Below are 24935 nucleotides of genomic sequence, written 5' to 3'. Positions count from 1 at the left end.
GGGACGAAGATGAAGTGCTGAAACATAGAGGGCACTTCACTTACAAGAACACGAATGAACAGTCTAGTTTCTCTCGAAACCTGATTGGGCAGAGCCCATTCAAAACTGAAGAGGGATACCAGGAGGGGGAGAGAAGCCCTCTCTAGAGGAACAGTGAAACGGGAAGCAGACCGGAGCGAAGACCAGAGGAAGTTGTTGCTGGGAATGCTGCCCTGCAGGCCGCAGCTGTCCCTATCCAGTTCGCTGTGGAGAGACAGACCGGAGCAGTGGAGAAGCAGGCATCCAGCACCAAGAAGAAGCTTGAACACGCCGTCGACAGGAGACACGTAGCCTACAAGGAACCAAATGCTGTGAAGACTCTGCAGCACCATCGAAAGCAGCAGGGGCTGCGAAAGGTCTGAAACACAGAGGCGAGCCCGCGACCAACCAAAGTACACCGGCAAGTCCCTTTCAGGTACCTGGGTTGCCAGGACGGTTGGTGAGCCTCAAGAAGGGCCAACAAGTGTCAGAATACGGGTCAGGGACCCACACCCTTTCATTAAGAATAACCCAAGTGATCTTCATAGTCAAGGTACCTGGAAGGATAGTGAATCGGGACTAGTGCACAATGACGAGAGGAATACACAGGTCTGGGACCGGCACCCATAGAATTGAGAGTCGAGGTATACTGTAAACTTTTTGAAGTGCAAAGCAAGCCAGGGGAAGGGAGGTATGCACCCTGAAAAGGTTGAACTGTGAAAGTAAAAAGGGCAAATTAAGCCAGGGTAAGGGATGCATTGCCGCTGGCAGTGTGTACTGTATACAAAAGTCTATGAAAGGGCCTGCAGGAAGGGAGTCATTCTGCCAAGCCCTTGTGAACCGGGTAAGCCAAGAGACATTGGGAGAAAGAAGCAATATCTAATGGTGTTTTTCGGAGGATTGTGTATTGTGAAACCAATCAGAACAAAAGACTGGGGAATGGAGTCATTTGCCTAGCACTGTGAGAACATTGAGAATGAAATACCTGGAGAAGGGAGGCATTTTTCAGGACCCAATAGTGAATCAAAACCATGGTCAAAAAGGAATGGAGTTGGAACTTTTTCCTTTTGAATTGGATCTGAAACCTTATAGCACCACAAACTGGTACTCTTTTCAAAGGAAAGGAACTGAGACCTGGAGAAGGCAGTCATTCTCACAAGCGAAATTCCCCTTACGATTGGAACTGTGGCTCATGGTCTAGAAGAAGGGGAGTCATTCTTCTGTCAAACAAGATCCACTACCATTTTCTTTAAAAGTGCAAGTGATAGAAGTAGGCATTTTGACAATGGTGAACTCTTTTTATTCACTTGGACATTCAGACTGATTCCTTACTTCCTTAGTAGAGGCAGGGGAACCAGTCTTAAAGTTAAGAAGAGATAGTCTTTGCCAATCACCATGCTACCAGCAAAAAGTGCTGGGGGACTCACAGGTGGAGAGAATTTCAGACAAAGATGGAAATCTTCTATCAAAGCTTAATAAAGTCTCCAAGTATTAACTGTGCTTAGACATCAAACCTTGCATCTGCCAAGTGCGTCTTACTGCCCCGCCAAAAGTGTATAAACGTTTGCTGGGCCAATTCTGAAAATTCCTTCCAACGGTCACCCAAATGGCAGTATTGGTGCCTGAACTATTAAGATGGGTATAGTAGGACAGGTATATCCCTGTTTATACACTATCCTGAATCACAGCAGACTAGACAGATTTGAGGTTGAGGAATCCATGCTATCCCTAGAACTAAAGCCAAAACCAAGCAGATGTTGCACAGGCAGCTTCCTCAAACCCTGGGATCATACTAACCTGGTCCAGCTTCCAGTGGAACTCTGCAGGTTTCGAAGTCTTCTCTTCTGAAGGATCTTGGCGGAACAAGTAAACAAGTCGGCAATTGTGTAGAAAAAGCGAGAGGCGGTGGCGGTTCATATCTGCAAAGGAATGTAAATACTTTACAATCGTTTCAAAGACGTAAAAAAAAGGGTAAAAACAGGAGTTATCTAGGCATGCAAAGCATGTAGATTTAGCTTTTCACATCCACCTTCAAATCATTAATCATTTTGTGAATAGTGGTTACTTGCACTGAAACAGCATGAAGCAACTCAATCTCTAGGAATGTAGATAGACACATGACATTGCTTCCAAAGAAAAAACAAGGAACTTACTCCGATTGCCTGGAATTTCACAGGCTGTGGAAATGATGTGCTAGGGGGTAATGCAGGGAAGTTCCATTTGGTATGCTGAGCACAGTATTGAAATCATTAGTCTATACTAATGCTGGAGAAGCAAAATGAATTACTTGTAATCCTGATTCTATACCATAGGTGGCCAAGTTATTTCCGCACACAATCGGAGCTATTGAGTATTCCTGGAATTATCGGAACACGTAATATATTTTGAATTTCAAGCAATTAGTCTATACAAAACTTCTAGCAAGTAGATCAGATCTCAAACATCTATATAGAAATCAAACCCTACATTGTGATTATACAGCCCAACGGTACCCAGTAATATCCAACCCACATCCCATGACAAATAATGCTCTATATGCACATAAAAATGAATTAAGCATGGCAAACTAAGCAACCAGCAGGTACTGAACTTGAACAATGGCGACATAGCTGTATCCTTATGGAGATAGGCCTACAAAAGCAGTCCAGTAATCCTTGGGTTTTGTAGGAACCAAAGCAAATTCTCTGTATGTATACCATTGCAGATTACACAATGTTCACTCTCTAAGCCAATAGTACGAGAGGAGGGAGAGAACATACCCCAAATATATTTCTACTTGACATTTCAACAGTAGCAGTGCTATGCCAAGAAATGTCCTATGTCTCTTAGGAAACTCGTGTAATAAGTACAGCAATGGATCAAGTGGGACAGCCTCCTCAACAATGGCCTTTATTTCAGAAGTCACATCTGATCAAAAAGCCATGTGCAACACGTCAGTGTCCCCTTGTTTTTATGAGGACACACCCAAAGGAAGTGGTATTAATTTAGCTTTGAGGAAATTTAAAATGCAGCGATATGCCTGTAGTTCATGGATACCTTCTTGCAGTGCCCACAAATATACAGCAAAATAGATTTGTCAAATGAGCGCCTTTGTGTAGAATCCTTGGTGTGCTTTTGTGAGTTGGTCCTCCCTTCCCTACCATTCGGTAAAGCTCAGAGTCCTGTGTTCTTCTGCATTCTAGCAGTCACATATCAGGAGCGCATCGCTTCATGGTAGTATCACAAAAGGAAGACACTTAATTTCTACATATTCTAGCATAAATCATCAATTTTTACAGGAGGAACCGCCCATCTCTTTATACTCTTCCACTGTAATAAATGTTTTATCCTGGAATAAATGCTCTTGATCATTAAAACATTTAGCAAGCTCTCCAAGGCTTCCATTATCAAAAATAACTTTCCATCCTCTATATTTTGCCAAAGAATATAAATTACTGGCTAATGGTGGGGGTCTGCCAAATTAATTTCTCCATTGAAGGCCTGCACCGCTATGCATACTGCAAGAATCTGCCTATGGGGCTGTGAGATGTACTCCACAGAGCCGAAGTTAACCTGATTGGGGAAACAAAAGCTCTTTCCAAGGCCTCATGCTTCACAAAGGGTGCAGGACCATATCACAGAAATCTGCAATTTATCCTGGCAGCTGAATAATACATCTCTAGATCAGGTAACAGCCTAACTCTCAATTGTCATACAGTAAGATTAAGAACTCCCAAGACATTTTATATTGCTAACCTGCCAAATCAGGCTTAATATAAGTGATTTTATTAAAACATTTTGGGTGGGTGCTTTTAAAAACAAGTAGAATGTGTGTGACAATCATCTTATTAGGAGGCAACCTAGCTAAACATGGAAACCGGCAGTCTAATCCACTTCTCTACCCTATGTTCAAAAGAGTGAAGTACAGGTAAAGAATTCCTAGCATACAGACTATTGCTAGAAACCATGATCCCAAGATATCGATCCTCACTTGGACAACAAAACATCCAGGCGTCTCCCGCACATATGTTAGAGGTAAGCAGCAGCAAATGACAGTTCGGTTTATCTTGAGACACAAGTATTTCCCAGATTCAACAATTGTTTCAAATATGGGAGCTATATTATCTGGACTCTTACCGTAAATCAATAAGTCATCTAACAATGAAATTAGAACTTAATTGTAAAATTGAACGCCTCTGTTAATATGCTGGCCCTGAGAATACAAGTCAGAGGCCCAATGGCCAGGGCAAATACTAGAAGGGAAAATAAGGCACCCCCTATTGGGTGCCCCCAGTAATGGAAAATACAACTAAATGTTACCATTAATCAATACAGCTACATTGCGGTGTGGCGGCTTAGGAGTCGGACACTTGAGGGACATTTTTAAGTTTATTAGAATAATGCGGATAAGGCACATCTTTCTGTATTGCTATATCTAAAAATAAAGGTGCTGGTCAGGAAGTCCCAAATGAATATGTCCACAGTTGAAACTAGCTCTAACTGACCCTACCAGTATATTAACCAACTTAAACTCGATCAGGAGAATGTCTCCCTACTCCTGGTCGTCCATTATTGAAATGCCTCTTCTTTACTCCAAAGTTCTCTTTTGTATGATCTTTAAATCGTCTCTTGCCACCCTCGGTTTATGTTCTTGTAACTCAGTGTACTTGGGGTTTAGCCCCTCTCTAGAGACACATTTTTGACAGTTTTCCTGGATACCCTTTTTTACAGTCTCTTGCAGGCTTCCCTGTCTTTCCGACTCTTGTAACCCAGGTCTCAGTTTATTGTTTTCTTGTTAGGTGCTTATACAATAAGAAATACTGTTTCAAAGCACCCCCAGGGCAGGGAGGGAGCAAGGGAGGGAAATGCATTACAACACTAATATTTAAGAGCAGAGGGGTGGGGGGGACAAACCTACTATGCCTTGCGAGTATTCAGAACTTGCAAGTGCAGAAAGGAAAAGGGAAGAGTGGGTAAATGCTGGCGATTCCGAGCTTGTGGGTGAGCCATAGACTAAGTGCTAGGAATGTTGAGTGCTACACAGCCGGGCCACGGGAGGCGCAAGTGCGAGCATTCAGAGAGGAGGGTTTGAAATGCAAGTGCTGTCGATAGACAGGAGCTGGGAAGAATTGGTATGGGAGGTCAAGGCCCAGAGGATGCATAAGGGCCAAGAACACCGAAACATCAACTGTGGTATTAGCAGAGGAGAGGAGGCAGCAAGTAGGAGGAAGAGAATCGAGTATTAAGGAGCTTCTGGAATTTGAGAAGATCCTGCTCAAGGCGCAGAGGGTGGGGGAGGCTATACCAAAGGAGGCAGCCCGCAGAGGAAAGTGAGCGACCTGCTGCCCTCCATTTAGCAAAACGCTTTACATACAGGAGTTGGTGCCAGAGAAACAAAGTGGTCTAGAGGGAGAGTATTTAGTGAGAAAGTTGAAAATAGTGTGGTCCCCAGACCCAGACAGCCTTGTGGATGATGCAAAAGGATTTGAATTTAATCCGTGCATCAACCGGGAGAAAGTGAAGACTTTTTAGTGCAGGAGAGATGCAGTCCTGGGCTTAAGGCCAAGGATAAGTCTTGCTGCCCTATTCTGGATAAGCTGGAGAGGTCGCAGAGTGGAAGGACGTTTCAGGAGGAGGCTGTTACAGTAGTCCAGTCTCGAGAGAACCAGGGCTTGAGTCAAAATGAGCCTCCGGGTGGAAAGCGAGAAAAGGAGCAACTGTTTGGAGAAGGAGGAGCTGATAGTTGGACTTCTTGGCAATGTCCTGAGTGTGAGGGAGGAAAGAGGAGTTGAAGATGACTCCAAGGTTTCTGGATTCAGTTGAAGGTGCAGGGGGAGAACCCAAGGAGGAAGGCCAGAGGAGTGAGGGGAAGAAGGAGGGAGCAGGGGTACGAATTGGAAGAATGGGAAGGATCTCAGTTTTACAGGCGTTGAGGCAGAGATCATTGGAGGCACACCAGGACTGGATGGCAGATAAGCAGTCAGGGATGATGGGGGGGTAAGCAGGGAGTTTGAAGAAGAGCTGTGTCATCTGAGTAACACTGGATGTTGGAGGAGATAAGGAGAGCAAGGTAGATGTTAAAGAGCTACGGGAGAGTATAGAGTCCTGGGGACACCACAGGTGGAGATGGAAGTAGGAGAGGAGAAGGGGCACAGGATGACTTGGGAAGAGTGGCTAGAGAGGCAAGAGGACAGCCAATCCAGTATGCTTTGCTCCAATTGACCTCCCCCTCTCCTGGGGATCCTCACTTTTATTATCTCTCATCGGGTTCACTTCATTTCACTTACCATTCATAATTGTAGGATTCTCATTGGTTTGCGGCACTCTTTACTTCTTAAACCATGGGATACTTTCCCCTCTTCCAATGGTATTCATGCCAAATCTTTAATTAATCTTCTTTCAGGCTTGTTATTCTCTATCGCATTATCACAGTTCCACTTAAATGGCTTTATATTCAGTATCTCGTCAATTTCACCGGGACAAGGTTTTTCCGGCTTCATAAATTAGTTACTCACTGTAGTGACTATATTACTCAGTCTTCTGCCCTCATTCCCCCCTCCTTCACCCCACCCCCACCCCAACCCTCCGGCACCTCACCTCAGTCCCCTTTTAACATATCTGACGCTTTAATGCCTGGCTATGCTGAATAATTTAGCCCCTGGCATACAAGCATTGGGTTGGGGGGCGGATGGGGGGGTAAGTATGATGGAAAGTTGACTAGGGACTACGAGTACTCTAGCCACTACTGTGAGTAACTTTAATTACTCATAAGTCTCGTCCCCTTGCCTCCATTCTTGTGCTTTATTTCACAGAAAAAGACCATAGGGTGAAGCTGTGACAACCTGCCTAATACTTAAAAAGCAAAAAGGTTCTTCAGAACCGCCTGACTGAATTCTACATCCCGCCTGGAGCTGGTATTCAGGGACTAGTGCTTACAGAACGGAGAAGGAGTGGCCCAAATAACCGCTCTGCTGATGACATCCCATGGCTTTAGGTCTTACCGCTTAGGCATGAATCCCCATGGGAACCTGCTTTACCATGGTCGTATATGCCTCCGAAATGGCCTGGCACAACCATCGGGCAATAGAAGCTTTGATTGATTGATATTTTATTTCTATCGCGCTCGTACACAAGTGTTTCAGAGCGCGGCAAGGGAGGGGAACAGGGGAGAACAAAACAGCGATCTTACTAGGCCCAGTGACATTGAGAACGCGCAAGTGCATGGGAGAGGGGGGAGGGGGAAAAGTGCATGGAAGGGGGAGAGGTGGAAAGTGCAAAGCAGAGGAGAAACAGATATATAACAATAAATAAATAATAAAGGCAACAAACAGTGGTAATGCAGCCAGCAATTTGCAAGTGCTAAGTTTAAGGCAGCAGACAGGGTAGGTCTGATAAGTGCAGGAAGAAAAAGGGGAAGCCTGGGTGCCGGGAGACGTGCCCACAAAGGCGATGAATGCCTCAGACTTCCAGGATTTTGTTCGAGAAAGATGGAACTTGAGTAGTCTTGTTAACCTCACTTGATATCCACAGGGACGCCACCCAGCCGGGTTTCTCGCTGGTGTGCTTCTCAGCTTTGCCCTGATGTGGTCTGCAGGGAAGGTTCTGCCTGAAAATACAGGAGGACTGTGTTCAAGACTGACCGACTGGGTTAAGTATCCTCCCTCCACCCCCGTATGATTTCAGTCCCTCTGGCGCCCTCTCCTCACCTTGTGGTACAATTGGGCGTGCTCTCCGCCGTGCCTTCTTTGCAGGGGCGCGTTGTCTTTCATGGGCGAGTGCGGTCCAGTTACTTCACCGACGCCGGCCCGTTTGATATTGTTCAGGTAGGTCTTATTGCTGGTCTTTAGTTTTGTTGCTCTCCTGCATGCCTTTCTTTGTTTAAAATGTCTTCTTTCTCCCTTAGGTATGCAGAGCTTCAGCGCGGCGAACTGGCTTGGTTGAGCCCCGGTGGTAAATGATGGCGCATTAAGAGCGCTATGATGCGGTAAGTAAGCGCTATGCACAGCACTGCGAAGTCTTGCCTTTGCTAACCTCTGTTTTCCTTCCTTGTAGGTCGCAGTGTTCTTCAGCACAAGTGCAATGTCCGGAGTGGTGCCAGCCGAGAGGCGACCAGCTAGGTAAGCCTTTTGAGCAGTTCGTAATTTGTAAATGTCTCTACCGCTTTCTTTAATGTTGCCTCCATCTTCCTCTTTCAGGTCGCTCTGTCTGGGAGGCGTGCAGATTCGAGGAAGCTGTTCTCAGTAGCTGCAAATGTTTAAAGATGAAGACTGCAGGTAAGATGCTGCTGCTAATGATGTTCCTTTTGTCTCCTTGCAGGTTCTGCTTCTCTGTGGTTCGAGGGAATAGCTGGACACGGTGAGCGTCACATTGCAAGCTGCAAAGTAACACAAAGCGTGTTTTCTTGCTCGGGTGTGCTTTAATAGCCCCAACAAAATAGTCCAGATAAAGTAGTCCCTAGGCTACCACACCCAAAACACTAGACCGCATAGCTTGGTTCTTATGAACCAAGCTATGTGGATGCCTCCATGGTGGCTGACAATACAATAAAGTAGTTCCCAAGCACATTGTTTTTCATGGTGTATGAGCCTGGCGCCATAGGCGCCAGGACTGGCCCCATGAGGGCTTTTGAAGAGGATGCCAGGCTCTAGAGGCCCGAGTCCTGACTCCACCTGGCCAATGGGTTTGCCAGAGGGGGTTTTGGGCGAGGGGCGTGACAAGTCTCTTGAGGTTCAAGGAATGCAAAGCCCTTTCAGTCTGCGACTGTGGACTTGGAAAGAACACCGGCAGGCAGATTTCCTGATCAAACAGAATGGAGAGACCACCTTGGTCAAGAAGTTTGGACGAGTGTGCAAGATTATTATTCTCATATGAAACGTGGTGAAGGGCTTGCATGACGACAAAGCCTGCAGCTCGATGACCCTGCGTCCTGTAATGAGCGCCACCAATAGCACTGCCATCAGTGTCACCAGCCGGATGATCATGAGGCCCAGCTCAAAGGGCTTGTGCTGCTAGGCCGCAAGAACCACATTATTATTTTTATTATTTACATTTATAAAGCGCTCACACAGCCCGCAGGCATCGAGGCGCTGTTACAGGAATGGTTTGTTTTTCTTTTTTGTTGTTGTCTTAGTTACGTATTTATAACGCGCTTAAACACCCAGAGGTTTCTAAGCGCGGACTCGGGGATCGAACCTGTGTTGCTTCGTGTCGTCTTGCTTCCAAGACGCGCATGCTGCCGCTGAGCTATCCTCCCGGACATTAAGGTCCCAGACTGGATGTGGGCAATGTAACAGAGGTAAGAGCCTGGACAACCCTTTCAGGTGGGCCTCAACCGCCGTTTGGCAGCTGAAGAAATGTGCTCTGCAGAATTCTTGTAGGCCCCAATTACTGCCAGATTGGTGTGGCAGGTATCAACCAGAAGGCCGGAACGAGCCAGATTGCGGAAAAAGCCAGCAGGTCGTCCAAAGAGCAGGTAAGGGGGTCCAGCCGCTTGTGAGCCCAGTGGAAAAATATAGTCCACTTGCTCTTGCACTGAAAGCGTACACAGCCTCCTGGCCTCCTGTATGATGTCCCAGTTGTCTTCGAGAACTGAGCATGGTGTAGTTTCCGCTGGTCAGGAATTAGGCAGCGGGGGCCAGCCTGGCTGTGTCCGGGTGCTAAACTTCCCCGCCCTGCTGGATTAGGAAGCCCTTGCTGGGGATCGGAAAATTGACAGATCCCTGGGAGCACAACTGCAGCAGATCCGAGAACCAAGCCCTCAACAGCCAGTGGGGGGCTATTAAGACGAGGCTGCAGCCCAATGACACCCGGAACTTGTGGACGGTCCGCTGGAGCAACAGAGGAGGGGGAGGAGGAGGAAATGCATAGCGCCGGCGGCCGGGCAAGCAGAGCTGAAACGCGCCCCCCAGGCCCAGTCCTGCCCACGAAGCAAACCAGGGGCACTTGGAATTCAGAGGAGATGCGAATAAGTCCAGATCGAGAAATCCCCATTGCTGGAACAGGGACAACAAGCAGTTGATGTGCGACTCCCATTTGTAGGTGTTGAACCGCAAGCAGCCGAGCTGGTCAACTTCTGCATTGCTGTCCTGCGGGAGGTGGACCTAGGACATCCATATCTCCTCTGACAGGGCCCATTCCCAGATTGACACCACCTCCACGCAGAGGAGGGGGAACGAGTGCCACCCTGCTGGTTCAAGCAAAACATTGTCGTGGAATAGTTGGTCCTGGCCAGAATAGCCTTGTCCCTGATGAGCGGCAGAAATGCCCCGAGAGCAGAACCACCACCCTGAGCTTGAGCAGATTGATATGCGGTAGGGCCTACGACGTGCACCATGAATCGAGGAGCCCTCCAGAGTAGCCACCTAGCCCGAAAGTGAGGAAACATCACCACCAGAGTGGGCGCCAATAGGGTAAAGAAAGCTCCCACTGACAAACTGCAGTCCATCAGCCACCAGCAAAGATCTGGAGGAGGAACAGGGGAATTGGAATCCTGTTCGTCTGCGACCCCGTTACCTGGTCGGAATTGGCAGCCTGGAGGAGCTGAAGGTACCTCATATTGAGGTGGGCATAATTAACTGAGCACGCAAGATGCCATCAGGCACAGAAGATACTGGATCCACCATGCCTAGGTGGTCAAATTGGCCAGAAAGTGTCCCACCGCCTTGCAGAGGGACAAGAGCATCAAAGGCGTGGGGAAACACCTGTTGAACAGCTGTGTCCCTGCACACTTCAAGGAACACCAGGTCCTGGGTGGGAGTCGGCTGCGACTTCCACCGGTTGAGGGAGAACCCCGGCTGGTGAAGAATGGCCACCGGCTGTTGGCAGGAGTGCACCGCTCCCTCGGGCGAACTGGCCCACACCAGCCAGTCGTCCAAATAGGGGTTTAACTGATGGCCCTCCAGGCGGAGGAAACCAGCTACCACATTCATTAACTTCATGAATACACAGAGGGCCAAAAGGCAGGACCTTGTACTGGAAGTGGTACAACAATTGTAAATCGCAGACATTTCCGATGTGGCTGGTAGATGGAGACATGAAGGTACGCATCCTTGAGGTCTAGGGAACAGATTCAGTCCCCTGCGCATAGAGACTCAGCTATGTGCGCTGGATTAATCATCTTTAAGCGTTCGAGCAGTAACAAGTTACTTACCAACTGGTAACTTTCTTTCGACTGGATATTCCTCCAACGCATTCCACATCTTTGACATGTAATGTCCAGAGCTGTGCACTTAGGAAACTTTTTCGGCAGAGGGCGTCCTGCCTCGGGTCCATGTCACTCAAGGGCCTCCATCGAGGATGACGTCACAGGATGTTATAAATAGGACGAACGGCGTCTGTAGCCTCAGTTTAAGTTTTTTCCCCCAGAACGTGACGCACCAGTCTGATGCCTGCTGGACTGCACTTAGCCTTGCAGAAACGGAATCTGCAATCGCATAGGAATTTCTCCTGAGGTGCAGGCCGGGAGGGCGATGTGAAAGGCATTGGAGGAACATCCAGTCGAAAGAACGTTAACAGTGGTAAGTAACTTGTTCTTCGAAAGGATTGTGTCCTCCAACGCATTCCACATCTTTGACAGACTCCCAAATCAGTACCAGTAAATGGAGAAGGAAAAAGAATTTACAATACCCAGATTGCGGAATAAAGAACCGCCTTCCCAAAGGCCATATCCTGACCATGGATGGTATCCAGGGAATAATGTTTTACAAATGTATGGATTGAGGCCCAAGTAGCGGCATCACAAATATTCCTAATAGGAACACCCCTCTGGAGGGCGGTGGAAGTAGCCACGCCCCTAGTGGAATGAGCTCTCAACCCTTCAGGAGGGTCTTTACCCGCCAACCGGCAACACTCTAATGGTAAGGATAATCCAGCTGGACAAGGTCTGTTTGGTAACAGCCTGGCCCAATCGGTGTCCAGCATATCCTACAAAGAGTTGATCGTCCACTCTGACCGTGGACATGCTAGAAATGTAAAAGTTAAGAGCTCTCCTAAGATCTAACCGATGGAGACGCTCTTCTTCCTTACCAGGATGAGGTGGAGGGTAGAAAGATGGAAGAACTACCTTTTGACTCAAATGATATTCAGAGACTACCTTAGGTAGTAAAGGTACAAAAGAAGGGTGTACTCGCAGAACAACCCTGTCCTTGTGAAACACAGTAAAGGGTGGCTTTGCTGAAAGTGCCTGCAAGTCACTCACTCTGCGAGCATAAGTAACCGCAACCAAGGACACAGTCTTGAAGGACAGTAATCTCAAAGGATAAGGTTCAAACGGAGCACCCATGAGAAATCTCAAAACCAAATTCAAATCCCAAACTAGCACCTGCAAAGGGGACTGCGGGAATACATTAGTCAGTCCTTTAAGAAACTGAAAATCAAAGGAATCTTAAAGTAAGAACATTCTTCAGACGAGCGCTTAAAGATGGACAGTGCCGCCAGGCAACCTTTAATGGTACCCACTTGAAGGCCCCTGTGGGCCAAAGAAAGCAAGAAAGAAAACCATAGGAATGGAACACTGAAAAGGATAAAGGATCAACATTGTGATCCTTGCACCAGTCGCAGAATTTACGCCAACGGTACAGGGATTTTGTTGCAGGCCGCCTAGCCGAAAGCAACACCTTCATCACGTCCTCCGGGGGGTCCCAATCCTTATACCTCAACCTTTCAGATACCAAGCGTGAAGGTTAAGAGTCTTGACCTCGGGATGGAGAACGTGTCTCAATCCCTCACCCCCTTCTCCCCGCACACGAGAGCAGATCCTCTCGGTGGGGAAGACAGCGTGGCGGGCAAATGGACATTTCCAGAAGGTCTGCGTACCACACTCTCCTGGCCCAATCCGGAGCAATGAGGATCATGTGGGAACCGAACCTCCGTAACCTCTGCAACACTTGAGGAATGACAGGGACTGGAGGAAATGTGTACAGCAGTGGGAATGACCAATCCTTCACGAATGAGTCTCCTAAGGCTCCTCTTAAAGGAAAGTCCCTTGAGCATTATCTCTCGCACTTCCGGTTGACACTGGTGGCAAAGGATTCCACTTGTGGGGTTCCCCAAAGGGCAAAGATCTCCTGAAGGACTTCCTGAGCCAACTCCCACTCGTGAGAGACTGTGCTCTACCTAATCAGAGCATCCGCCGCCGTCTTTTCGTCGCCGGCCAGATGACTTGCTGAGATCGAAATCTCCTGCTGGATGGCCCAGAACCAGAGCTGCATTGCCTCTCTGCACAACGGGAGCGACCCTGCCCCCCCTTTTTGTTGAGGTAATGCATGGCCACTGTGTTGTCCATCATGACCAGGACACACTTTCCCCGTACCGAGGGCAGAAAAGCCTTCAGGACTAGCCTGATTGCTCTCGGCTCTAACAGATTGATGTGGAGTCTGGAATCCGACAGAGACCAACGGCCACTGGTGGTCAAGTCGCTGGCATGAGCGCCCCATCATGTGAGGGAAGCGTCCGTCACTACAGTCACCTCTGGCCACGGTTGCCAAACGGTTCCCCCTTCATCAGGTTCCCTTCGTTCACCCACCACAGAATGCCCTGGGAGACCGAGCGTGGGATCTGAACAGGATCCATCATCTTGCCGGAGAACTGCTACCACTGCATCTTGAGGAGCCACTGTAGGGATCTCATCCGCAGCCTGGCCTCTGGCACCAGGAAAATGCAGGAAGCCATGAGGCCGAGCAACCTTAAGAATTAAAAACCTGGGAGACTCTGGGCATGTTGAAACTTGTCCACCATCTGCACAATGTGATGAGGCCTTACCTTGGGAGGCGAACACTTCCACAATGACGTATCCAACACAGCCCCGATGTACTGGAGCTGTTGGGAAGGTGTCAGGTGCGACTTCTTGAAATTCAGGGAGAAGCCCGGTCTGTGGAGGGTGCGGTAGGGGACACTGATATGATCCAAAGCAAGGTCGGGAGAGCGCGCCCGGATCAGCCAGTCGTCCAGGTAGGGGTAGACGTGAATCCCCCCCTCGCCTGAGGTACGCTGCCACCACCAGCATGAGCTTGGTGAAGACCCTCAGGCGGAGGTCAATCCAAACGGCAGGACCCGAAACAAAGTGCAAGTCGCCAGCCGCAAACCTCGGGTACTTCCTGTGGGCGGGATGAATCGGCACATGGAAGTAAGCATCCTTGAGGTCCAGAGACACCAACCAATCCTGAAGTTGAAGGGCCTGGGAGGACTTGAGAAAGAGAGACCATCTTGAGCTTGTTCAACCAACGCAAGTCCATGATGCGTCTCAAACCCAGTCTTTCTTTGGGATCAGAAAATAAGGGACTACCATCCCTTGTTCCTCTCTGCTACAGGCACCAGTTCTATAGCGCCGTTCTCCAGCAGCGACAAGATTTCCTGTGCAAGGAGCGGATCTGGAAGCTTCAAAGTTTCCCCGGTGGATTATCGCGAGGCCGCTGAAGGAAGGGAAGACAGTAGCTGTGGGCTATGGTATCCAACACCAACGCATCTGAAGTAACGGCCCACCATTCTTCGAGATGCTGAGACAGTCAGTCCCCAACCTTTGAACCATGGGACATGGCCTCATGACTGTTTGGATGCAGCTGCAGCAGGGCTAGAAGGCAAGGCGGCAGCTGCCTGAGCGGCTCTGGCACTACGAGTTCCCCGTCCACCACGGGTACCTTTCCGCTTGCCCCTTTGATTGGCGGCCCCTCCCGTACTATCAAAGGAGGAGTAATACCGAAAGGAACCTCCCCTCCACTGCTGTCCTTTAGGACAAAAAGGCGGCGGTTGACGCACTGCGGCGCTCAAAGACTTTGCTGCAGCTTTTGAGGTCTGCAACCTCTCAAGGCTCTTGTCAGCCTTGCTGCCAAATAAATGTGCGCCATCAAAGGGCATGTTGAGAAGACGGGCCTGCACATCCGGAGCAAACCCCGACTTCCGCAACCATGCAAATGTGGGTATCACGGTGCTCGCAGCCATGGATCGGCTAACACTGTCGGTCGTATCCAAACCGGACTGAAGGGATTCACACATGGCATCCTTGCCGTCTTGCACCAGAGCAAGGAAACTATCCCTTTCTTCCCCCTCGGGAATATGCACAGCAGCCAAGCAAATAATTCCAGAGTGTGAAAACCTTGCCAAGGCACACGTGGAGTTGGCCAATTTCAAGGCCATGCTCATAGCAGAAAATACCTTCCGGGCCCAACGGTCAAACACTGGTCGTCCCTATCCAGAGGGATTGTGGGGTACGCCGCCTGTCTCGAGGTGGCCGTAGCCACCTGAACTACCAAACTCTCAGGAGTGGGGTGAGTAGACAAATAGCTGGGGTCGCTAACGGAAGGGCGATATTTCTTAGTGAGATTTTTATTCACAGCCGGAAGAGATTCCAGGGACTGCCAAGCAGCTGCCACCCTTTTCTGCAAGGTAGAATGAAATAGCAAAACAGGGTCAGAGGACGGACCTTGATCCAACATGTCCGTCAGATCCTCCTGCACAAAGTCTTCTGGAGAACTAGACCAGCCCAGATACTCAGAGACCCGTGCCACGAGTCTCCTATAAGACGACTCTTCATGAGCCCCAGGCTCATGTCAACCAAACTCCACTTCCGGGGAAGTGTCCAGCCACTTGCATCATGGAGGGTTTTGCCTCAACTCCTCCAACTTAGTCCCCAGATAAAATTGGAGGATCATCAAGGTCTCCATGTTCCTCAACCTCAGACCTTTCCTCCTCTTCAAAAATATCATCCAGAGGGGGTTGAAACCCAGGTCTGGGGATAGAAGAGGGCCTCGAGGCCAAAACCGGCCTCACTGACTTCGATGTAGACTTCCTTGGAGGATCCACCATGTTCGGGTACTCAAACAGCAAATTTCGAGAAAAATTCCTGAAGGCGCCGAAGGCTTCGACGTCAAGAGTGTCGACAACCTCGACGTCGGGATCGCCGAAGGCATTGGCGTCGACACAGGTGCCAAAGGCGCAGTGGGCCGATACAACAGCAAAGCGTTGATGTCCGAATCGGATGGACACAGCGCCGAACGAGTCGACACCGGCCCCTAGCCCTCAATAGGTTGCTGCGGTTTCGCTGGGGACGAGGACCGAGACCTAGAGAGACATGTCTCTTGTGACCTTTCGATTCCTTGTCCGTACGGGACCTCAACGGCTCCCGATGAGTGTCGCATCGCGAACCTGGGCCCGAAGGCGTGTGAGCCACGGAACAAGACCGATCCTGGCCAGCTTCGTCAGAAGGTGAGACCGGACCAGTGTCCCGTGATTGAAAAATCGCCATCATGGAGTTTCGAAACCCCGCTCATTCCTCCGGAGTCGAGGACCTCATAGGGCACAAAACCTTCCTCGAGGCACCATCCTCCGAGGAGGACTGGGAAGGCGACCGGTGACGGCGCTTCCTGAAGTCCCGGGACGAGGAAGATGAGTGGCGTGAACCACTCTGGGACCGACAGAGTCGCCCCTCGAGTCATCGGTGGAAACCCCCTTGGACTTGGACGTCCGGGACTGAACAGGCTTAGAGCCCCCCCCCATATGCTTTTGCAAGGCCTTGGCAGTCAGCGAGTGGCATTTCGAGCAGTCGTCTGTGTCGTGCGACTTGCCCAGGCACCACAAACAAATGCGGAAGGGGTCGGTGAACGACATCTTAGACTTGCAGTCCCGGCAGGTCTTGAAGCCGGACTGCGGAGTCGGAGGGGTCGAAGAGAAAGACATCTTCAATTAAGAAACACACACAAAGCGCGCCAAGTCTCACAAAGTGAACACGTTTGTGTAAAAAAGGGAACTGAGGCTACGGGCACCGTCCATCCTATTTATAACATCCTGTGACGTCATCCTCGTGGAGGCCCTCGAGGGACATGACCCAACGCCATCGACGCAGGATGCCCTCTGCCGAAAAAGTTTCCGAAGTGCACAGCTGTGGACATTACATGTCAAAGATGTGGAATGCATAGGAGGACACAATCCATTCGAAAGATAGGTTGCAGAATGATCGGTCAAGGACTACTCTCAGGCCAGCCTGGTTATTCTTGGTACCGCAAAACTCCTGGAGTAGACGCCAGAGCCCCTATCTGAGGAACTGGCTCCACCACCTGCATATCCAAAAGAGAGGATCTCCCATAAAAGGGCTGGGGACCCTATCTGCTCCAAAGGCAATACCGACTCTTTATGCATCAAATGCCCTCGATTCGTCACATATTCTTCCCTTTACGGTGGTGGCTTCCCTATCGCCACTGAAGAAACGGCTTAGGAAGCTGACATTTCCTTGTTCTTTGCCCTTTCTGTTTTTGTTAAGATGGATTTATAAAATCTGTCCTGGTGGACAGATTTTAGGAGGCTGCCCTAGTTATAGTGAACAGGGCAAAACCAATCAAGGTAAACGTAGAGAGTGGTTAAGGCTAAGTCATGAAACGTGAGTGGGGTCAGGGGTCCACAAGGAGTGCACACACTGAAATACACTACGATTACACTTCGACAGTAGTACAAAAATACTATATTCATTATAGGCCCAAAAACACACTAGGAAAATGAATGAAGTAGGTAATATCACACAGCACTCCAAATCTAAAAACATACATACAGTTCGTGAATACTATGACAATGCATTACTTACCGTAAAAACATTTCTGATGGTTGTATCTGCTTAGATTCACATGCTGTGCATAGTCCGACATCCTGGGGTGGACTGGCCTTTGGGGAACTCTGGAGATTTCCCGGTGGGCCTCTGCACCCTGGGCCTCTTTTCTGTGATATTTCCAAATTTTCTCATAGGAAAAGCATTGGGCTTGCTGAAAATGTGACATATAGGGCCACTTTGAACTTTATTTCCAGGGCCTCTTTTAGTCCCCAGTTATTATTTCCAGGGCCTCTTTTAGTTCCCAGTCCAGCCCTGCCGACATCCAGTGGTCACTGCGGAGTATTGCATTTTGTTTTTCGTAGTCGAAAAGGGGACGTCGACAAGGCGTGTCTGTAACACTATCCCTATAGTGACGTGTGTTGTACCCACAATCCCTCACGCATCGAGGTCCCTCTGTTTGTATTTTTTCTGCCCTGAGGGAGCCTTCTATACGCGAGTGAGTACATAAAAGTGAGAGATGTAGAAAGGTGTCTATGTTCCTTCCATCCGAGCGGGGAGGAAGGGTGGGCGCATGTGAATCTAAGCAGATACAACCATCAGAAATGCTTTTACGTAAGTAATGCATTGTCTTCTGATGTTTGTTAATCTGCTTAGAATCACATGCTATGCATAGACTAGCGAGCAGTACCCGGAGTTGGCGGTGGATTATGAGAAGGAACAGTAGAGAAAAGGTGTCTTAATACTGCCTGTCCCACCTGGGAGTCAGATCTAGAGTGTGCATCTAGACAGTAGTGTTTTGTAAAGGTGTGCACAGAACTCCAGGTTGCCGCTTTGCAGATGGACTCAAGGGTAACATTTGCAATGAATGCTATGGATGCCCCAGTGCCTCGAGTAGAATGTGCTCTTGGCTTGAAGGGTAGTTCTCTCTTAGCAAGAGTGTAACAGAGAGTGATGCATTGAACAATCCATCTAGATATAGTGGATTTTGAAACTGCATCTCCTTCTCTTCCTGCTGCCACCGAGACAAAGAACTGATTAGTCTTTCTCAGTGGACTGGTTCTTTCCATGTAGAACATGACAGCTCTGCGCACATCAAGTGTATGCAGACTTTTTTCTCCCGAATTGGAAGGGTTTTGAAAGAACGTTGGTAGTTCTATTGACTGGTTTACATGGAATTCTGAGATGAATTTCAGTGCAAACCTTGGGTGCGTGCGTAGAACCACTATCTTTGTGAACTGCTACAAAGGGGTCTAAAACAGAAAGAGCCTGTAGTTCACTTACTCTCCTAATGGAGGTGATAGCTATCAGGAAAGCGGTCTTAAGTGTGAGGTCTTTAAGAGTTGCTTTGTGCATGGGTTCAAAGGGTGAGCCAATGAGTTTGGTAAGTACCACATTCAGGTCCCAGCCGGGAGCTGGGTTTGCTATCGGAGGGTGTATTCTCTTTACTCCCTCCATGAAGGCTTTGATAACTGGGACTTTCCACCACGACACTTTAAGCTGGGAAGTGGTGTATGCAGAAAGTGCCGCTAGGTGGACTTTAATGGAATTGAACACTAGACCTGAGTCCAGTAAATGGGTCAGGTATAGGACAATGTGCGTGGGGGAGCAGTCAACTGGGTCGATGCTTCTTCCTCTACACCAGATGACAAATCTCTTCCATTTGCTAGAATAACAGTGACGAGTGTTAGGCTTTCTAGCCTCCCTGAGGATGTCCATGCATCTCTGCGGGAGTTGCAAGTGTCCAAATTCTATGATCTCGGGAGCCAGGCTGCTAAGTTCATGGTCTGAGGGCATGGATGCAGTGTCCTGCCCTTGTCCTGTGACAGCATGTTGTGTGGGCAGGGAAGTTTCACTGGGGGAGATAGAGACATCTCCATCAAGTGAGCGAACCATGGCTGCCGGGCCCACATAGGGGCCATTAGTATCATGGTAACTTGTTCCTGGTGCATCTTGTGCACAATCTTGTTGAGAAGGGGAGTCGGGGGGAAAGGCGTAAGCAAATTTCCCTGACCATGGAATCGATAGACCGTTCCCCTTGGATTGGTTCTGGGGGTACCTGGAGGCGTAATCTTGGCATTGTGAGTTCTCCAGAGTTGCGAACAGGTCTATTTCTGGGAATCCCCATTGTGTGAAGACGTCGAAGACGATGTCTTCGTGTAACTGCCATTCGTACTCTGAGGGCAGAGGGAAGTCTCTGCTGAGTTTGTCTGCTAGCAGATTGAGTTCCCCTGGTACATGTAGTGACAGTAGGAACATGTTGTGTTTGAGAGCCCACTTCCAGATATTCTGGGACAGCTTGGACAGTCCTGGAGAGTGGGTGCGCCCTTGCTTGTTGAGGTAGTACGTGGCTGTGGTGCTGTCCGTAAGGACCATCACTGTCTTCCCTTGTAGGTGTTCCTGGAAGGCTTTTAGTGCCTTGAACACGGCCAGTAGCTCCAGTAGATTTATGTGCTTGGATGCTACGCTCGGAGTCCACACTCCGTGAACAGTCTGATGGGATAGGTGAGCCCCCCCCATCCTGTGAGGGATGAGTCTGTGGTTAGAGTGGCTTCCACTGCGGGTGTGGCAAAGGGTTTCCCTCTTACCAGGTTTTCCTTTGTCCACCACCGTAGCGAGAGAACCAAGGCCTGCGAGACCACCACTAGATCGTCCCATTGTCCGCTGGCCTGACACCACTGGCTGTTGAGCCACTCTTGCATTGGGCGCAGACGTGCGCGAGGTACCAAATAAATACATGGCGCCATCATTCCTAGCAAGCGCATCGCTTTGCGCACCATCACCTCCCGACCTGCCACATATTGGGGGATCTGAAACAGCATGTTTTGGACCCTCTCGTTGGAGGGGAAGACGAGGCCGTCCTTTGTTCGAATTAGAGCCCTTAGGAATTGTTTGACTTGGCTGGGGTCTAAGCTGGACTTCTTCTCGTTGATGGAGAAGCCCAGTTGGAACAAAAGGTCAACAGTCTTTTGGGTGTTTGAGAAGCATGTCTCGTAAGAATCCCCTGTTATGAGCCAGTCGTCGAGGTAAGGGTATACTGGGATGGATAACCTGCGCAGGTGGGCCGCTGCCACTGCCAGTACTTTCGTGAATACCCTTGGTGCAGATGCTATGCCGAAGGGTAGCACTCTGAACTGGTAGTGTTTGCCCTCTATCATGAACCTGAGGTATTTTCTGTGCGCTGGCAACATTAAAATATGAAAGTATGCATCTTTCATGTCCAGTGTTGTCATGTAATCTCCCTGTGATAGCAGTGGGATCACTTCCTGTAAGGTCACCATACGAAACTTTTGGGGTTTGACAAACTTGTTCGCTGGGCGCAGATCTAATACAGGGCGCATGGTTAGATCCTTTTTGGGTACAAGGAAGTACACTGAATAAATACCTTCCGTTACCTGAGATAGAGGCACAACCTCTATAGCTCCTTTTTCCAGTAGCTGGTCCACTTCTTGGAGAAGGATGGCGAGGTGTTCTGGTGTCATGCTTCGTCCCCTCGGGGGTCTGTATGTTGGGGAACTGTTGAACTCTATACAGTAGCCGCGGGCTACGGGGGATAGTACCCAGCGGTCTGATGTTATTCGCTCCCATGCTGGAAGAAAGGATGTTAACCGGCCCCCGACCGGCGATGCATGGGAGGGGACCCGAATCTTCGCGTCACTTGGTGTTGTTGGTGGCTTGGGAGCCTCTAAGGGTGGAACCCCGGCCTCTCCCCTTGCCACGGCGTTGACCTCTCTGATTGTACTGGCCACTATTACTTTGGTAGTTGTTGGCAGAATATTGAAGTTGTTGATTCTGTTGCTGGCGTTGCCCACGAAAAGAACGCTTGTTGCCAAATCCCCGCCTGTTAGGGGGCTTTGAGATTTGGACCAAGGTCTTTATGGTATCAAATTCTTTGTTTCGCATTTTCCAGTGCATCGTCCACTGCCTTTCCAAAGAAGTTAGACTCTTCAATAGGCTTGTTAATGAGCGCTGCTTGCGTTTCCGCCTTAAACCCGGAATTGCGAAGCCAGACGTGGCGCTTCAGCAGAATTCCCTGTACCAAAGAGCGGCCAGCTGTTTCCGCTGCATCAAGGGTATTCTTAACGATGCATTGGTTGACCAGAGACCCTTCATTAACTGTAGCCAGCAATCTAGTTTTTAGGGGTTCAGGGACTTCCTCGATGTCCTGCTTAAGCTTTCCCCATTGCGCATCAGCGTAGCTTGCCAGCAATGTGTTATTGGCAATTCTGGTTGAGAACGCTGCCGAGGTGGTAATTCTTTTGGCTAGGGCATAAAGCTTTTTCCCCCTCTTTATCCGGGGGTGCCTCGCTGGTAGACAGTGGAACCCCAGCCCTTTTCCTAGTGTTAGTCACCACTAAGGAGTCCGGGACTGAGTGACCCTTAATATATAGCAGGTCTGATTGAGAGGGTGAGAACAATTTTTCGATTCTTGGATTAACCCCTCTACTAGTGCAGGGGTGGCCAGTGAAGGGTTGATTTGTCTCTTAACAGAGGCGAGTATTGAAATTGTTTGGCTGGTGGGGGTTTTTTCTTTGATAATCCTTTCCACGAAGTCAGTGTCTGGGGTGACCTCCCCAGTTTCTACCTCAAAATGTGCTGCTGCCTTCCTCAGCAGCGCGTTAAAGGTGGGCTGATCGTCAACAGGCGAAGGGTTCCTAACTGTTGTGGTCTGAGGAGACCTGATGTCTATAATGTCTGGCTCTGTAGACCCTGATGGTGACTGCCAGGGATTTGGGTCACCTTCACCTGGGTCTTCCTCGTACCCTTCCTCACTTATGTTGGTGTCCTCATGGAAGCCTTCTGCCTCTTGTTGGTTTTCATCATTAATGAACTCCTCTCCTTCCTGGAAGTGAGTGTCCTCTTCGGTGAGGTCGTAACAGTTCATATCCTCCTGAAGGGGGTTATAGAACAACTTCGGGTATTTAGCCCTTGGACTTTCTAGGAGTACCTCCCTAGGTCTTTTAGGTGTCCTATTTTCTGGAATGGCCATGAATCTGTCTAACTTGTCCATACAGGACTGGAACTTCTCTAAGGTCCACTGAGGTAGGCCAGAGCGGTCTGGGAGTGAAAAAGGAGTTTCTTCTCCTTGTATTCGCCTAGATCTGTCCCATAACATCAAAGATAAGGTGCCTTTGCATTCTGAGAAGTATTCTGGCAGGCTAGGGCTTTCCGTCGACGGTGGGAGCTGCCCCAGCCTACTTTCCTGTGCCTTCGGCGTTTCTTTGGCCTTGTGCGCGGTTTTCGGCGTGTCACTTGTTGTCCGTCTCTGGCCGTCCTTAGAAATTATACGCGCGAGGCTTTCGCCGATCATTCTGTCTGCCGAGGGATGGCTCGCCGTCGCGCTAGGTACCGTCGAGTCTTTACTGGCAACGTGCGCACTCTTGCGAGGCGCATCGCCGCCTGAGGGTTTGGAGTTAGTGCCCTTATTTCCAGCGTGCCCGGTCGCCTGTCGCAGGAGCGGTGGCGGGGAGGGCTGGCAACCCTTACGGTCGGCGGAAGACACCGGTGGGCCCGGCACCTCCGTTGGCGCTATGGCTGCCTTCGTCTTCGACGAATGCGTGCCGTGGGGTATGTGTTTATGAGATTTCTTGTGTGCGTCCTTGTCGGCGGGGTGTTCATCCCCATAAGCTGGGCGTCAGCCGGGCTTGTCGGGGCCGGGGACGGACGAAGAGGAGCGAGAACGCTCCCTCGAGAGGTCTACAACCTCCGTTACGGAGGCCGTGTAATCACTGTCCTCGTCACATTCGGCGGCGGCAGCGGGCGAGGAATCTGACCTAGACATGGCGTAGGCCGCCCACCTTTTGACCCTGCGGTCCTTTATCGTTTTGGGTTTAAGTAACTTACAGGCCGCACAGCCGTCCTCCTTGTGATCGAGGGGCAAGCAACGGTTGCACCGTTTGTGCTTGTCCTTCCAGGTATATTTGCCTTTGCAAAGTGGGCAAAACCTAAAGGGCGCCCTCTCCATAGCTGAGGGCAAGAAGTGTGATTACGACCTCGAAAGAGAAAGGCATTCTCGGAGTGAAAAGAAAATATCACACAACCCCACTCTCCCTACTGTGTAAGGCCTGCGAGGCCAGGCCATGTGTTCGGCGACGCCGAAGGATATCCTCCGCTCGTCCTTCCGTCGAAGATCTTGCTCGGCGGAGAAACAGCTTGCAGCTTCGTCGAGGGAGGGATCTATGTGTTAGATATTAATAATAATAAACGACCAAGGGTCGAAGAAATGATTTTGCAATGTCTCTCGAGGAGCTCAGCCCTAACTTGGAGTCCAACACCAAGTCGAATGGGGCCTTGTTCCCAAACGTTCATAAATTAACGTGGGAACCCCCATTACATACCAGATGCAGCTCTACTTGAAAGGACGAAGGCAGTGGATTTTACCACGGGAAATGGCTTAACGTCTAAAATTGCATTTAATTCCCCAGACGCTGCGCTGAATCCAGCAGTAATAAACCCGACTCATTTAGCTGCCAGTGATCAGGTTTCGTTTTCACCCGTCGCCTGCCCACAACTAGATTCACTCCCAGACGTGCCGAATATACAAGGTGGCATGGAAAGGAAAACTGATTTTGACGAAGCATTAGACATTTTAAGTGGTCAGGGCAATGTTGTGGAGATTACCAGGGTTTGGCAGGACTTTCCTTTATCAGCTTTACAGGTTCTCTACCCTGACACATCGTCTAGCTCGTCAGACTCGTAGATTTCGGTGGCAGCCAGTCATTACACACATACCTACAGGGACCTCATCTGCACTGATTACTTCAATACCAACATTACATTTTGCACTAATCACTTCGGTAAAACTGTACGAATCTCAACACTAAAATGAATGATCAGGGGGCACTTTTAACAAGGATAAACTCGAAAGTGTCTTTTATTGAAGGCTTCATAATGGCTTGTAAGCAATTAACTAATCTGAAAAGCTCCTCAAATTTCTTACAAAAAGCCTGCCAAACCAGGAAGTCAATCTTGATTTAATAAACAAGCAGATAATGGATCCTGTCCAGCCTCAGTAAGAGCCGTCTGGAATACTGGTAAGTCCACTAAGGCAGTCAGAGGATCAGCAAAGGTCTGTCATTCATGACGACTAGCCCTTGGGCCAAGATCCAGCCTCTCTCTCCCCGCTCCCGGCGACAACAGAAATTGCGCAGGATCAGCAGTTAAACCACTCCACATTTTAAAAACGCAAGAAAGAAAGAAACTTAAGCAGAAAATGGGAGAGTTCAAGCCGGGAGAATGTTTCAGGCCAGGGAGAAGAATCCTTCTGGTAACGTACGTCAATCAATGTGAATTCAAGACAGTAAATGGAAGAGTTGGGTGATCGCTCAGTGTACTCTACAGAGAGCTCTCCCGGCATGGCAAAGGTGGCTTCAGAATCAGAGTAGGGAGCACAGAACTAACTTACTTCCTC

General features: G+C 49.2%; 1 protein-coding gene across 4 annotated transcripts in view; it reads right to left on the bottom strand.

Moving 5' to 3' along the window:
- CLSTN1 (calsyntenin 1) overlaps positions 1 to 24935 on the bottom strand; it is an 842090-nt gene that overhangs the window by 330457 nt on the left and 486698 nt on the right. For all 4 annotated transcript variants that reach the window (XM_069610016.1, XM_069610015.1, XM_069610017.1 and 1 more), the window contains one exon: positions 1816 to 1937. In XM_069610016.1, the coding sequence (XP_069466117.1) occupies positions 1816 to 1937 (122 nt within the window). The remainder of the gene's footprint in view (positions 1 to 1815; positions 1938 to 24935) is intronic.

This window comes from Ambystoma mexicanum, chromosome 8 (genome assembly GCF_040938575.1).
Source record: "Ambystoma mexicanum isolate Mex_15411 chromosome 8, UKY_AmexF1_1, whole genome shotgun sequence".
Taxonomy (NCBI): Eukaryota; Metazoa; Chordata; class Amphibia; order Caudata; family Ambystomatidae; genus Ambystoma; species Ambystoma mexicanum.
This window is presented reverse-complemented; position numbering and strand designations above follow the sequence as displayed.